Source organism: Esox lucius, chromosome 18 (genome assembly GCF_011004845.1).
Source record: "Esox lucius isolate fEsoLuc1 chromosome 18, fEsoLuc1.pri, whole genome shotgun sequence".
Lineage (NCBI taxonomy): Eukaryota > Metazoa > Chordata > Actinopteri > Esociformes > Esocidae > Esox > Esox lucius.
Genome location: NC_047586.1, coordinates 26639530 through 26656111, shown reverse-complemented (window position 1 = coordinate 26656111; position 16582 = coordinate 26639530). Strand labels below are relative to the sequence as shown.

The 16582-nt window shown below is 39.4% G+C and overlaps 1 protein-coding gene across 10 annotated transcripts in view; it reads left to right on the top strand.

Moving 5' to 3' along the window:
- The window catches only part of LOC105008239 (protein EFR3 homolog B), a 129410-nt gene extending 121991 nt beyond the window's left edge, over positions 1 to 7419 (top strand). For all 10 annotated transcript variants that reach the window (XM_020044410.3, XM_013132905.4, XM_013132903.4 and 7 more), the window contains one exon: positions 3512 to 7419. In XM_020044410.3, the coding sequence (XP_019899969.1) occupies positions 3512 to 3617 (106 nt within the window). In that variant the 3' untranslated portion in view covers positions 3618 to 7419. The remainder of the gene's footprint in view (positions 1 to 3511) is intronic.
- Positions 7420 to 16582: the final 9163 nt, after the last annotated feature.

Here is a 16582-nt window from a genome sequence, read left to right as displayed (position 1 = left end):
CAGAAAGCTCAGCAGTTGTTCACAATGTCAAAAAAATATACACTGCTCAAAAAATGTAACATTTAAATCACACATTGGATCTTGATTAAGGAAATATTGAACTTTAAAACCTTTACTGTACATGGTGTAATTCATTGAGAACAAAATGACGCAGTAATGGTCAATGGAAACCAAAATCACCAATCGATTGAGGGCTGGATTCAAACTCATGGCGAAAATCGAATTAAACAATTGAAATCACAGGCTGTTTCCAATTTCATCACGGCAACTCCTATTGTGACTCAGAAATGAGTATGGCCCCCACGTGCCTGTATGCACTCCCGACAATGTCTGGGCATGCTCCTGATGAAACAGCGGATGGTGTCTTGGGGGATCTGGACAGTCTGTGGCGCTTCTTGGAGGCGTCAGATGCACGACACAATGTCTCACAGGTTCTCAAGGATATGCCTGACCATCACTGACTGCCAAACAGGTCATGTTGAATGATGTTGCAGGAAGCATAATGTTCACCCTCCTACCACCTCCTACCAAATGTATTTGCCCTCCTACCATCAGGCAGGCGGTACTGGTCTCTTCGTTCTTGTTACAGAAGTCTGAGGAACAGTTTCTCTCCAGCTACTGTAACCATGCTCTGATCCATCACTAGCAATATCCACCCGGCCATCGCTTAGTACTGCCTCTCAGGGACCTTTTTGCACTACTCTCTTTGTACTATTGGACTCTGACACTGCTTTGCAAGTCTGATAAGGACATTTTCAGTTGTTACATGTACATGTCTACCTCATGAACCTCATTACTGTTTCAGTTGCATGTGTTACCTTGAACCTTCAATTTGCCTTTTGCACATTTATACATCCTACCTATAACATAAATTGTTCCTAATTGTTTCACAAAATTTTCTACAATCTTCTATTTACACTTCTGGTTAGATGCTAACTGCATTTCGTTGTACGGGACTTGTTGAATGACACTAAAGTTGAATCTTATCTAATATAAATATACCAATGTTTATTAAAGTGCAGTGAATTTTTTACGTAGGATTTTAAAATTAATGTTGGTCACACTATTTATTTTCATACAAATTATCCCCCTTGCTCAATTTTGTGGTATCCAAATGTAGTTAACTCCTCATAGCAGTTAACTCCTCTAATCTTAAATCCCAGCTTCACATCAGATCAAGCACTTGAAAAAAAATTTTTTGAAAGAAAAGCTCTGTACCTGCTGCACTTCAGCCATGTCAATATGGATGGGGATATTGTGAAACCTTCCCTTCCCATAGTTCACTATTACACTATAGTCCTTAAGTATTTGGGCAGTGACATAACATTTGTTTTTTTGTCTCTGTACACCACCTCATTGGATTTTAAATTAAACAATGACTAATAGGTTAAGTTTCAGACTGTCAGTTTTAAGACTATGTACATCCATGAACTGTGTAGGAATTACAACCTTTTTACACATAGTTGTCACCCCCTCCCCCACACCAACCATGGAGAGAAAGTTCAGGCATCCGGAAAAGCCGCTGCTCGCAAGCATAGCTGCTTTCCTTGTCTGAAAGTGGGCAGAGAAAACATTTACTTTAGCTGGGCAGTTTCTTGCTTAATGTACTTGATTGTTTGCAAGTTCTGACATAGTCCTGTACTGATCCAAAGACAGTATAAGCACCTCCAAGGGATTGGTTAGAGCGTTTTGCCACTTCAGCAGGATTTGGTATACAATTTCTAAGAGGCAACAAGCCTGGTTTCAGATTAACAATTACAGTGTAACAACATAATTTGGACATTATTGTAGCCCTCCCCAGGTTGCCAGGTAAAAGTTACAATGAAACTTAAGTGCCTACTGCACAGGTGTCAAACCGGTTCCACAGAGGGCCGAGTGTCTGCAGGTTTTCGCTCTCACCTTGTACCTGATTGATTAATTAGTTCACTAATTGGTTAATTTCTACCCCCACCTGGTTGTTCAGGTCTGACCTGGGAACCAATTTAAAGGAAAACCCAAAGACCTGCAGACACTCGGCCCTCCATGGAACCGGTTTGACACCCCTGGCCTACTGGAATCCTCTGGGCTTTTGGCACAGCTGGGAAATAGTGTGGGCACTTCAACAACTTCATTTGAAAAGTTTTAAACCCCTTCCCCTGCCACTTAAACACATACACATTCTTCACCTCTAATAACGGTCCGGAAATAATTGGACACTGACACAAGTATTGTTATCTTGTTTGTTTACCAAGTTACAGTTTTTTCAAGTTTCAGTTAAATGATGAATATGCGTTTAAAGTGCAGTTTCTCAGCTTTAATTTGAGGGTATTCACATCCAAATTGAAGGAAGTGTTTAGGAATTACAGCCTTTTAATAAGTAGCCCCCTCTTTCAAGGGACCAAAAGCTGTTTCATGGACAGTTGTAGGCTATTCCTTCGTTATTTCTTCATCAATTAAGCAGGTAAAAGGTCTGGAATTGATTCTAGGTGTGGCATTTGCATTTGGAAGCTGTTGCTTTGAACTCACAACATACGGGCAAAGGTGATCTCAATGCAAGTGAAACAGCCCATCCTTAGGCTGCTAAAAAATCCATCCAAGAAAAGCAGGACATTAGGAGTGGCCAAATCAATAGTTTGGTACATTCTGAGAAAAAAATAATGCACTCGTGACCTCTGCAACACAAATAGGCTTGGACGTCCATGGAAGACAACAATGGTAGTTGATCGTAGGATCTCTATCATGATAAATAAAAACCCCTTCACAACATGCAATCAAGTGAAGAACACTCCCCAGGAGGTAGGTATATCATTATCTAAGTCTCCCATCAAGGGAAGACTTCACGAGAGCAAATACAGAAGGTTTACCACAAGGTGCAAACCATAATTTTTTTTAAGGCAAAGAAATGGAATATTCTGCAATGGAAGCCATCACTTGATCCTAACCCGATCAAGCATTATGTTCACTTGCTAAAGACAATACTTAAGGCTGAAAGACCCACGAACAAACAACAACTGAAGACAGCTGCAGTAAAGGCCTGGCAAAGCATCACAAAGGAGGAAATCCAGCATTAGGTGATGTCCATGCATTCCAGACTTCAAGCAGTCATTGCCTGCAAAGGATTCTCGACAAAGTATTAAACATGAACATTTTATTTGGGATTGTGTTAACTTGTCTAATTACATTTGCGCCCCTGAAATCAAGGGACTAAGTATGAAAACAGTTGCAATTCCTAAACGTTTCATAAAATATTTTTGTTCAACCGCTTGAATTAAAGCTGAAAGTCTGCAATTCAATTGCATCTCTGTTGTTTAATTTCAAATCCATTGTGGTGGCGTAAAGAGACACAAAGTTATGAAAATTGTGTCAGTATCCAAATATTTCCAGACCTAACTGTGTCACTTGAGCCCATGCAAACCTTGCTTGTTCAATATCTGCCGCACTCACATGTCTCGAGCCACATCATTTGGAATCATGTTGAACATCTTTCTCATTTTGATGACAATGACAGTTATGTTCTCTCTACCCTCCCCAGACCACCTCCCAGCCCTTCCGGCACAATCTCGTCGGGCTACGGCCAGACACAGAGCCGCTCGGTGCCAGTCTATGAGATGAAATTTCCTGACCTTTGTGTCTACTAGGCATAAAGGTCAGGGATCAACCCTGGGGAGGAGAGGGGTACAGGGGGAGTGAAGCTACCGAAACCCTCAGCATTAAGTCACACTGACCTTCTGTTCCCCTTGCTACTCTCTCTCCCTCAACAGCTACTGACCTGACTGAGAAGGTGTTTTTTGCACTGTGATCACAGACAAAATAAACAGACAAAACCGCAGCAGTGTGAACGTCGGACTCTCCATTCCCCATGATTATATGGGCCCCTTAGAAGGCTGATGTCATTGCCACAACCTTTGATTAGACTGTAACCAGAAATGCTGTTAAAAATAAAACTAAATTAACTAAGGATTGATTAAACAGGGAGGAGCGACCATAGCAATATCCCCCCACTCGCTGATTGACTCAGTGCAAGCACACCACTCTAAACATCTGCCACTAGTGTCCAAACATTGGCCTAGTTTGTCTCTTGCTGGATGCCATACCACCCATAGTGCAACAACACCACAATGGCCAGTTGTCAAATGTAATGAAATATAATGCACTCATTTGTTTTATTGTATTTACAAGTTTGGCACACACTTGGCAATGGAAGTTGACAATTAGATTTGTTTTATTTGTTTTCAGTGTAATGACTACTTTTGAAACACTAGCTTCACTTTAGGAACAAATCATACAGTTTTAATTGTACTGTGCATTCTGTGTTTTCTTGGTGCTTTTCATGTCTGCTTGGTTTTTAAGTCTCTGGAGTCAGAAAAGCCTTTTTAGTATTGTTGCTTGTTAGCCATGAGTGCTTTTGATGTTTTCTTCTTTTTAAGTGTTTTAACAGTTTTAAATGTTGTTTATTTTAATTCCGGATTAGACTGCAAATGTTTAGATTTGTGACCTGTGCTCTATCCTCCACTATTTTAGAGTGCCTTACAGGTGACTCCAGCAGAACTAGATTTAACCAGTTCAAACTGGTTAAAACCAGAATCATCCCTCAAGCCAGTCATAGCTTTCCCACTAAGAAACAATCAGAAGTATGTTTAAAGTTTTGTTTACACATTCAAACATTAGGATATAGCCTCATTAACTAACCAACCCTCTTTATTCTTTGTCACCAGAATGTGCCTTCGTAAAATATTTAGACCCTTGATTTTCTCAATGTTTTGTTGTGATCGACTTACTTTTTAATTGAGACCACATTGTTTGTCATCAATCTAGACAGAATACCTGATGATGACACATTTTTCAGGTACTTCAGGTTTTTTTCTTTCAATATCTCACATACATAAGTATTCAGACCCTTCAGTTAATACTTTGTAGAAATGCCTTTGCCAGCAATCATGGATTTAAGTCTTCTTGGGTATGTCTTCACCCGCTTTGCATACCTGGATTTGAGCAGTTTTTCAGATTCTTCTTTTTATATCCTCCCAGCTTTCAGACTAGATTTTCAATGGTTTTCAAGACCGGTCATTGACTGGGCAACTCAAACGCATTCACAGACTTCCCCCAAAGCCACTCCGGCTTTGTCTTAGTTGTGCGCTTTGGGTCATTGACATGCTGAAAGTTGAATCTTCGCACCAGTATGAGATCCTATGCGCTTTTTTTCAAGGACCTCTCCGTATTTTGTTTGCTCCATTCATCCTTCCCTTAATCCAGACCAGTCTCCCATTCCCTGTCGAAGAGAAGCATCTCCATAACCTGCTGCTCTTACTACCATTCTTCATCGTAGGAATGGATGGTTTTAGCCAGGTGATGAGCGGTACTAATAGTTTGATATTGGTCTCATCAGACCAGAGAATCGTTTGCCTGGTACTGTCAGTTTTTGAGACAGAAGGTCATATGATTCCCTTAGTATTCATGGCTTGGTTTTTTTGTCTGCCAGGCACTGTGAAGTGTGAGACCTTATGCAGACAGTGGTGTGCCTTTCTAAATCATGTTCAGTCAATTGAATTCGCCACAGGTGGGCAATCAAGTTTTATCGTCATCTCAAAGACGATTAAAGGACACAGGATGCATCTGAGCTTAATTTGGAGTATTATGACATTAAAGGTCTAAATACTTATGTATTATACTTATCTCCTACTTATGTCAATACTTATGTACATGAGATTGTCATGTTCAGTAAATGAAAAACATTTCTAAAATTATCATTGTCATTATAGGGTGTTGTGTTTAGATTCATGGCAAAATATATAATTAGCCAGTTATAAATTAAGTTGTTTAAAATAACAAAATGTGGAGAAAATAAAGTTGTCTGAGTGCTTTCCAAAGGCACTGTGTATGTATCTACAGTACATAAAGAAGTGATGTTCATATTGATACATGCAATGTATATGTTTTTGTGTAACTATAAATATAATTTTAGATGACACTGACTCTAGCCATAGTTGAGGGAAACGAATAAAGCAAACGAGTGTGTCATCAGTATCAGGACTGACTGCAGCTTGGAAAGGGATCGAAAGTTACTGCTGAAAGTTACTGAAAAAAAACGACAGAGGGTAAGATTTTGTCTTTAGCTCTCCCAGACATGTTAATATTTATGAAACACCAGAGAGATGTTGAAGGCAACCCCCTACCACCCCCACAAAAAAAAAAATACCACCCCCACTTTTTCTGTGACTTTGGATGTTGCTAAACTTCCCAGATGAGACCACCTACAAATGGTTTAGGTCATCTGGAAACAAACAGGCCATCCAGTCTATACTCAGTCCATATTCTGTTTGTGTTTTGACAAATTCTATCTGTACTGGGAGTGGGTTGTGATACCTTGTGTGCCCGTGACATTGTGAGACTCCTTTTAATAGTGTAAATTGAATCCCAACTGTTATCTTTTTGTCATAACCAGTTGCTGTCTGTCGCTTACACAACAGTGTCCAGGTTTTCATGTGATATCTGTTAGCTGCCTGAGATGAGGTGTTTGGTATGTGATGTAGTGTGATGTAGTGTGTGTTTTTATTTAAGTCGAAACACCCCGTGGGCGTACCAGATTGTTTATTGATGTGTCCACTTCAACAGGGTTCACTGGATGAAGCGTGCCTGTTGTGCATTTTTGTGTGCGTGTATGCCTGTACGTGTGTATGCATGTTTGTTGATCCATGAGCCCAAGACCAAACTAATTATGTAAGCAGGTTTACAACCCTTGACTCCGCTTCCTTTGTCATGAGGAGCTATGCTATCCGCAATTTGCAGCTCTCTGTCCTTCCTGTGAAACCAATTTCTCATCATTTTAATGTAATATAACAACTCTTTACCTTTCTCAGTAACAATAAAACAAGGGTACAACTTAGTGAAAATATGTACTAAGACCTGTTACACCTCTGTCCACCTATTTCTGTTTCCATGTACGTATTGTAAATATAGTTGTTTACATTGTATTTTACATAGCTGTGCCATAGGTAAATCAATCTAATTGGTGAACTTTGCACTTTAAACTGGATTCCCTACTGACAGAGGCAGCTTTTACATGGAAACAAATGCCTTATGATGTGTTAGATCTGACTTTGCATGCTAGTGATGTAGCTCTGTATTGTTTAATGACCATCTAGCTATATACACATGTATGTCTGTTACTGCTTTTTTTTTCTGATCAAATGTCCATTCCATTGATTGCACTGAGGATGCGGTTTTCAAAAACTAAACATTATCAAAAATAAAAAACACCACTTGGAATGTTTTTAAAATCATTTTCAACAAGATACAGTGATAACAGATGTAGTTTTTTCCCCAAACACTAATAAAACAGCATGCACGTGATTTTATGATGTGAAGTTTTCTTTCTTCCGGTTTGACTACATTATGTGAACTATTTTGTCTTGTCATTAAAACACTAATGTGCAACATTGAGTGACTGACTGTATCTTTCTGATCCTGAATGTTGACCCTGTTTGTCCTGTTCAGCTTTGGTGTTTGGTGTTGAGGGGGGTATTTATCACAAAGCAGAGTCAATGAGTTAGCAGAAGTGATTATTCTTGTTTTAAGATGAGCTTCAAATGGCATGGTTGAATTGTCTTTTCAAACTAACAAATCCAAGTTTGTAATTTCTAGTTTGCTGGCTCATTGCTAGATTCTGTTTTGTATTTTATCCCTCGAATTGAAGCAGCAGTAATACATTTCCCCTTTATATGTTATTTCCATGCCCACTGAGGCTCTGACAGCTGAATGAAGCATATTTTAAACCAATTGAAAAATTCCTAATAGATTTGTGGTGAGTCTGAGAGCAAATGAGAATGCCTACTAGTATAGCACGCTATTGTTTTTAATAAAAATATACGATTTTGGGAAGAAAAAAAATATTGTGATGAAGCTGTCATACCTTATCACTTACAGATGCAATCTGTAAACTACTTTTAAAAGTGGCAGTGTTCAAACCGATCCCTAAAAATGTTCAGTACATCCCTATGTCATCAAAACCATTTGGTCTAAAAATTTCAATTTCTTAAGGATGTTTGATGGTGATTCTAGTGATATACTATGAACATAACATTTCACATCCAGACCAAAATATGAGTTCTAAATGAGTGGTCCAACTTCCATTACTAAATTAAGAAAAAGCTGGACAAGTCTGTAAAGGGAATTTATTTGGGTTTTATTATTTTTTTTCTTAGTTAAAATGAAAAATGATTCTTAAAATATCTAATTTATTTTGACATTTATTTATACCTCACACAGTAGGTGGCGGCTGAAATGGAGGTATTGTAAATGAATGGAAGCGTTGCTGGGCTATCCTTCATCTATGATAGCCTCATCTGTGGTAGCCATACTCTGGACATGACATTAATACAAGATAAAAAATAAAGCTAATTAATGAAAAAGGACAGCTCATTAATACCTAACTGCAGTGATAGTGAAATTCCTCAAATAGGATACAATCAAAAACCAACAGATGCGTGCATACCATACAACTAACAATGCAGGCAAAGATGGCTGTTGAGGTTATTTAGCTTAGCATAAAACAAGTACTACCATATGGCATATACAGTATTTGATACACTGCCGATTTTGCAGGTTTTCCTACTTACAAAGTATGTAGAGGTCTGTCATTCAGAAAAAAATTCAGAAAATCACATTGTATGATTTTTGAATAATTAATTTGCATTTTATTGCATGCCTTAAGTATTTGATCACCTACCAACCAGTAAGAATTCCGGCTCTCACAGACCTGTATTAACTGCACCTGTTTGAACTCGTTACCTGTAGAAAAGACACCTGTCCACACACTCAATCAAACAGACTCCAACCTCTCCACAATGGCCAATACCAGAGAGCTCTGTAAGGACATCAGGGATAAAATTGTAGACCTGCACAAGGCTGGGATGGGTTACAGGACAATAGGCAAGCAGCTTGGTGAGAACGCAACAACTGTGGGGCATCACTGATCATGAGGAAGGTGAGGGATCAGCCCAGAACTACATGGCAGGATACTGGTCAATGACCTGAAGAGAGCTGGGACCACAGTCTCAAAAAAAAACATTAGTAACACACTACGCTGTCATGGATTAAAATCCTGAAGCGCACGCAAGGTCCCCCTGCTCAAGCCAGCGCATGTCCAGGCCCGTCTGAAGTTTGCCAGTAAACCATCTGGATGATCCAGCGGAGGAATGGGAGAAGGTCACGTGGTCTGATGAGACAAAAATAGAGCTTTTTGGTCTAAACTCCACTCGCCGTGTTTGGAGGAAGAAGAAGGATGAGTACAACCCCAAGGACACCATTCCAACCGTGAAGAATGGAGGTGGAAACATCATTCTTTGGGGATGCTTTTCTGCAAAGGGGACAGGACGACTGCACCGTATTGTGGGGAGGATGGATGGGGCAATGTATCGCGAGATCTTGGCCAACAACCTCCTTCCCTCAGTAAGAGCATTGAAGATGGGTCGTGGCTGGGTCTTGGGGTCAACGACCCGAAACATACAGCCAGGGCAACTAAGGAGTGTCTCCGTAAGAAGCATCTCAAGGTCCTGGAATGGTCTAGCCAGTCTCCAGACCTGAACCCAATAGAAAATCACCCCCGAAACCTGAAGGATCTGGAGAAGGTCTGTATGGAGAAGTGGGACAAAATCCCTGCTGCAGTGTGTGCAAACCTGGTCAAGAACTACAGGAAACGTATGATCTCTGTAATTACAAACAAAGGTTTCTGTACCAAATATTACGTTTTGATTTTCTGATGTATCAAATACTTATGTCATGCAATAAAATGCCAATTAATCACTTAAAAAGCATACAATGTGATTTTCTGGATTTTTGTTTTAGATTCCATCTCTCACAGTTGAAGAGTACCTATGATAAAAAATAAGTGGGAAAACCTGCAAAATCGGCAGTGCATCAGATACTTGTTCTCCCCACTGTATCAAAATATAATCTGCGAAAATGGCAATTTTGTGTTCTTCTTGGGACATCCGTCTTATCCACTGACCCAAGGGCTCTATAAAGATGGGGAATAAGAGCGGGGACATGGGACAACCTTGTCGACATCCCCTCTCTAATTCAAAAATATTTGATAATCCTCCATTAATCTGAATTTTAGCTGTTGGTTTATATTATAAAGTTTGTATTGTCCTAACAAAGTCATTGTGGAACTGGAATCTCTCTAGTATCTTATATAGGAAGGACCAATCAACAGGGTCAAATGCCTTCTCTGCATCCAACCCTAGCAGGACAGCCTCTAAATGATCTTCGTTTATATGGTTAATTACATGTAATGTCCTTCTAACGTTATCCTGTGTCTGCCTCTGTCCAATGAAACCTGTTTGATCCAACTGTATAATATCTGGAAGTATTATTTCTAAGCGTTTTGCTAGAATTGATGTGAAGAGCTTATAATCCTGGATCAAAAAACTAATTGGGCGGTTATTAGAGCAGTCTGTCCCATCTTTCCCTTCTTTTGGTATCACAGTTATAATTGCTTCCCTCCAAGATGGAGGAATTTCTCCTTTCTTAAGGAACCAATTGAATGTTCTGAGCAACAATGGTGACAAAGAGTCACTAAAAGTCTTGTACCATTCCGCTGTAAACACATCAGAGCCTGGAGACTTAAGTTTGAGTCTAGATATTGCCCTTTGGAGTTCTCCTATAGTCACATTTGCCAGTAAAGCTATATTCTGATCTTCTGTAATTGTTGGGAGATTAAGTGATGCAAGCAGAGATTCAGGTGATTGTCCCACTTACAGGCCATTCGGGCATATAGGTTTTTGTAATATTTTTCTATACAACTGTGAATGTCTTGGAACTCATGTTTAATTTGTTTGGTGATTAGGTCTTTAATTTTATGTACTACCCTCTCCCCTTGTTGTTTTCTTAATTTGTATCCCATAATTTTGTTTGATTTACTCCCTACCTCATAATACGGAAGAGGATTAGTGCCAAGCAATAATAAAAAAATAAAACCATCTCGACATTAAAGTCATTATAATGCGAGATTTAACTCGTTAAATTTCCAGAAAAAAAGTCTAAATACAATCTTGAGAATAAACTCATTAAATATGGAGAATAAATTTGTTGTGTGTCGAGAAAAAAGTCTAAATACAATTTTGAGAATAAACTCATTAAATATCGAGAATAAAAGTCTAAATTAAATGTAGAGAATAACGCATTCAATCAGTGTGCATTGCATAGTCTACTGATAGAGGACATGGCAGAGTTGGATCAATTAGTCAAGCTATATTACAGACTTTCTTTCAGTAACAAAGAAATACTATCAACTTTAGCTAATTATGACAGAATTATAATTAGCATACGAATTTTTAAGAGAAATTGCAAGCGGCTAGGTCTTTTTAGAAGAAGAAATCAGTCCAATTTGCGTAATGTACTCGCTTTTGTCCAACATGAATTGACAACCAGTGGACAAATGCAAGGTTATTGCTGGTTTCACCTACGTGCGACTCATCAAGGTTTCGTGGTTTCCCAGGATACCATAAAACGGATTATTAAACTTTATTCTCAATATTTAATGAGTTTATTCTCAAGATTGTATTTCAACTTTTTTCTCAAAAAGTTTAATTTTGCATTATAATGACTTTAGTCTCGAGATGGTTTTATTTTTTTAATTATTGCTTGGCACTAATCCTCTTCCGTATCATAATACCTCTGTTTCAAAAAGATAAGTTTTTTCTGAATGTCTGCTTCGTAAATTTCTTTGATATGATTTTTAAATTCCCCAATTTTCTGGTTTATGTCCAATGGGTATCTTCTTAGTTTTTTACCCAAGTTTTCCAACTCTCCAGTTTATCCAATTTCTCCTGTCTGAGCCTCTTGTAGTGCACACAGCCTTACCTCCATCCAATACCATAAGGGGAGAAACTTCCCCATTATAATTTTCTGACAGGTATAACTTAATTTCCTCTTGAAGTTCTTCCTTAATTTTTCCCTTGAGTACGTTAAGATTAAGTCTCCAGGAAAAAGCATTTTTGCTGTTTTTTTTATTTAAATCTAGGTACACCGGACTATGGTCCGACAGGTCCATTAACCCAATGTTACATGACCTTTCAAAAAAGTTTAATGGGGTGAGGAATAAAAGGTGTAATCCCTAGCTGTGGGATTGAGCTCCCTCCCTACATTACAGATGCCCATCTCCCTTATCATCATTCTCACCTTTTTGCCTACAGTGTTAGTCTGGGTCGGAGCTAATCTTGACACATCCCATTTTGGGATCAGTCTCAGATTAAAGTCACCCCCACAAATCAACATTCCCTGGGCATTCATAATCATTAGGTCAAAGATTTGTCTATAGAACACCCACGTCGCACCTGGAGGTGCATAGAAATTTGAGGGAGTGGTTTCTGAGCCTTCTAATTTTCCCACAACCATATTAAACCTTCCTTCCTCGTCCATGATTTCTGCTACATTTTCAAAGATTACCTTCTGTGTCCTGGTTTATATGACGCTGAGTAAACCTGATTGAAGCCCTTCCTTTGAAGTTTGTGTTGAAGTCAACACTTCCCTGAGTTGGTTTGTTGGAAAGGAGAATAAAACACCAGGAGTCAGGTCAATTATCGTATCGTATATCCATTTATTACAGAAGCTTCTGGAGACAAGTGACGCCACACAATGTCTAAGGATCAACGGTCAAAACAGCATTTATACTTCAACTACGCCCAAAAGATAGAGGCGTTAAGTTAACAAAGCAAGTGTGCCATTGGCCCAATCCCAGTTCTATTCCTTATAAGGATAACTGCAAGTATCCCCTTGCCCCCCTTGTGGTTTCTGTGTTGTCTGTCCGACTATGAGTGTGTGCCTCTAACCTGCTTCCTGATTCTCAAAAGACAGACATGCTAAATCTTTCTCTCCCCGGCAACCGCTTGAACAGGGTTTCCTGTTCTCCTACTTGCACCTTCCGTTTTAGCTCATATTACAAACAATTAATATTTTGCTTCATTGCTTACAACAGCTTACAACAGTTCACTAACTTATACAATCAATATATCTACATTTGGCAAATATTATATCTACCTTTTCTTTTTTCATTTTGCCCAGCAGTTTACTTATTTTTACTGGATTAAGTACACCCTTCACATTCTAAGAAGCCAACTTAAGTAGAACTTTTTGACTTTACATTTTAAAACAAGTGCTATCTTACTACTCCCCCTCCACTCAAACTCTTTAAGAACATATATACAAAAAGAACATGAATAGAACAGGTCCAGAAAAACGTGAACTTGATACATTTCACCAGTGTCTAAAGTTGAACTTCCTGTTTTGAGCTCTTGTTTGTGACCCTGAAAGAACCGAGATGTTTTGCCTGCTCGGAAGGAAAGCCTCCATGCGTCTCTAGCTGTGGAGGGCCCTCCTTTAAGTCTTCAAAATAATCCATGCTTTTAGCTTAGATCTTCCCCGATACCACATATTATATTATTAAAGACATTAAACTAACACAAAGGCCTCTCATGGCAGTTTATTATTTTTATTGTTTTATTGTTTGTTCCACAGTCACTACTAATATGCCTCCTTACCATGAGGAATCCGCACAGACAACACAAGTTTATCGAACAGTCTGTTCTGAAAGTGACCAGTTTCTTTTTAAAACCATCCCGCGGAGCCTCTGGCTGCTGCTCTCCTCCTCCCGGGGACCGGCTTTTGCACCACATCAGGTTTTGAAGTCCAGCTCGTTGGTGGTTTATATATCGTCAAGGACAGACTTCTCTTCACCATGTCCCTCGTAGCCTCTTCTGCCGAGTTGTACAGACATGTCTCTCCCTCATAAAACACCCTCATTCTGGCTGGAAAAGGAGTTTGGAACCGTATATCATTCTCCCTCAACAACTTCTTCGCCTCCGCGTATTCCTGCCACTTCCTGAGGGTCTCCGGTTTAAGTCTTGGTCCACGAAAACATGTCTCTCCTGAAGGAGAAACCCCTTTTTTTGCCATACCTTTTTCAGGATTTCTTCTTTAGTTTTGCTGCTGGAGAACCTAACAACTATGGATCTCGGGGGAGAATCCACCGGTGGTTCTGGTCCCAATGCGCGATGTGCATGCTCGATCTTTAGGTCGTCGGTGTGGGGCAACTCCAGTTTTTCCCTCAGTAGCTTTTCCATGAATTCTTATATTCTCCCTACTTGCTCTTTCCTCTTGGTCCGTTAGCTTATTTTCCAACTTGGCCTGTAGCTTTAGCTGTTCCCTCATAGCCTCCTCCAGCCCCTGCACTCTTTCCTCAGTCTCTGAAATTTGCATTTCGGCTTTGTCAATTCTGCTGTTAGTAGCCTTAATGTCCACTCGTATTTCTCAGTCTCTGCATTTTCATGCCAAAACTCTCTCAGTTCTTGCAATATAATTTGCAGGTTAGCCATGTCCGCAACCACCTGTAACTCTCCCGTGTCAGGGTGGTTAGCTGTGTCCTCCTCGGCGAACTCTTCCTCGACTGTTTGAGTCTTTTCCTTCGTCTGTGAAGCGTTTTTTTGTCTTGGTTTGGGCATATTATAAATGCCTCTTTAACTACTTCTGTTAATGTGAAACAATCTTTTGAAAAAATATGGCGTTTTTCTTGATGATTGGGGAGCTCTGTTATTATGCTGCCTACCTCATGACTGCTCAACCCGAGTATTTCAAGCCTGATGAATTTACTTCCCTAAATGAGGCCTCTCCTCCTGGCTATACTAGTGATCATATGCCCTGTGCATCCCGAAAAGGAGGGAGTGTAGCTAATATTTATGACAGTAAAAATATATGGACTCTTAAACACATAATTGGTTTTCATTCTTTTGAAGTTTTACTCATGAAAGTTAACCAGGCTGATAAATTGTTTTATATAGCTACTATTTACAAGCCCCCCGGGCCATACGCAATGGTTGTCTAACCTTGTAGTCATTGCTGATGGTATTAAAATTTTTAGCGGATTCAATATTCATATGGAAAACTCTTCAAAAAGCCTTTGAAGCCATAATTGACACAATGGGTTTTGTCCAACATGTCTTATGTCTAACGCACTGCCACAATCATACCTTAGATTTAGTACTGTCACGAGAAATAGATATTGTAGATTTTTGGTGGAAACGTGTCTTAATATTTTCCCCAAAGAATCCTGGAATATCGGATCACTGTATTATTACATTTAAAGTTAAAACAAGAAACACACTTGATCTGCAACAATGACTTTCAAAAGACGTACTATAAATTCTCAGACTACAAATAGATTTCTTGCGATTCTTCCAAGCTCGCTCATTGATAACAGAGTAAATAAATCCGCAAACGATGGAAACTTAAGAAAATGTATTAATAAGAAACGTGTTCCCTGGTACACAGACAATGCTAGAGCATTCAAGCCAGCTTCCAGAAAATTGGAGCAAAAGTGGTGCTCCACCAAGTTGGAAGTATTCCGACTTGCCTGGATATACAGTACACTACAATACCGAAAAGCACTCACATCTGCTCGATCAGCTTATTTCTCCAACCTGATTGAGGTGAACAAATACCTGCGTGAAGTTGCCCCCCCCCCAACGCAAAACGTCGTCAAACTATGCTCAATCGTTTGTGCTCCGCTTGTGCTGTAAAAAGTTTTGTTTGTGCTGCTTCGGTTTTTTAGATATTAACATAATATTTTTAGGTCAATCTGAGGTCACTCCAAATTCACCCAAAATAGTCTCGTTCGTTTGTGCTTCGTTTGTGCTGGTTTGTGCCGGTTTGTGCCGGTAAAACTTCCGTTTGTGCTGCGTTGGGTTTTAAAATATTAGACATTGAATTATAGACGATGACGTCACCAGCCCCCCTACATGCTCCAAATTCACCCAAAATAGTCTCGTTCGTTTGTGCTCCGTTTGTGCTGGTTTGTGCTGTAAAAAGTTTTGTTTGTGCTGCTTCGGATATTTTTAGGTCATTCTGAGGTCACTCAGCCCCCCCGCATGCTCCAAATTCACCCCAAATTGTCTCGATTGTTTGTGCTTCGTTTGTGCTGGTTTGTGCCGCTTTGGTTTTTATAATATTAGACATTAAATTATAGACGATGACGTCACCAGCCCCCACACGCTCCAAATTCTCATTCGTTTGTGCACAACTAACTGAATGGGAAAGACACTGAATGAGAGAGGATTATAGACGGTGCACCAGCCCACTTTTTTTTAACAGTAGGCTAGCTGAAGTAACAAGGTAAGACCTAAAGAATCGGCAAACCAAATCACAATATTCACTTATAGGTTACTTTTATCCTGTGCGTTTTCAACTTTTAACGAACTCATGCAGATCACAAGATGTGTGGATGCAACAGAAACTTCAAGGTAAGTGTTTTTACTGTACTGTATGAGTGACCTCAGATTGACCTAAAAATATTATGTTAATATCCAAAAAACCGAAGCAGCACAAACTAAACTTTTTATAGCACAAACCAGCACAAACGGAGCACCAACAATTGAGCATCATTTGACGACGTTTTGCGTTGGGGGGGGGCAACTTCACGCAGGTTGAACAAAGCAATGCTCAACAAGTAAAGTGAGTCTTCACTTTAGCTGTAATGAATACATGAATCCAACTTCTTTGATGAAAATAAGTTTGATTAGAAACTAATTACTGACTCCTCCTTAAATAGCTA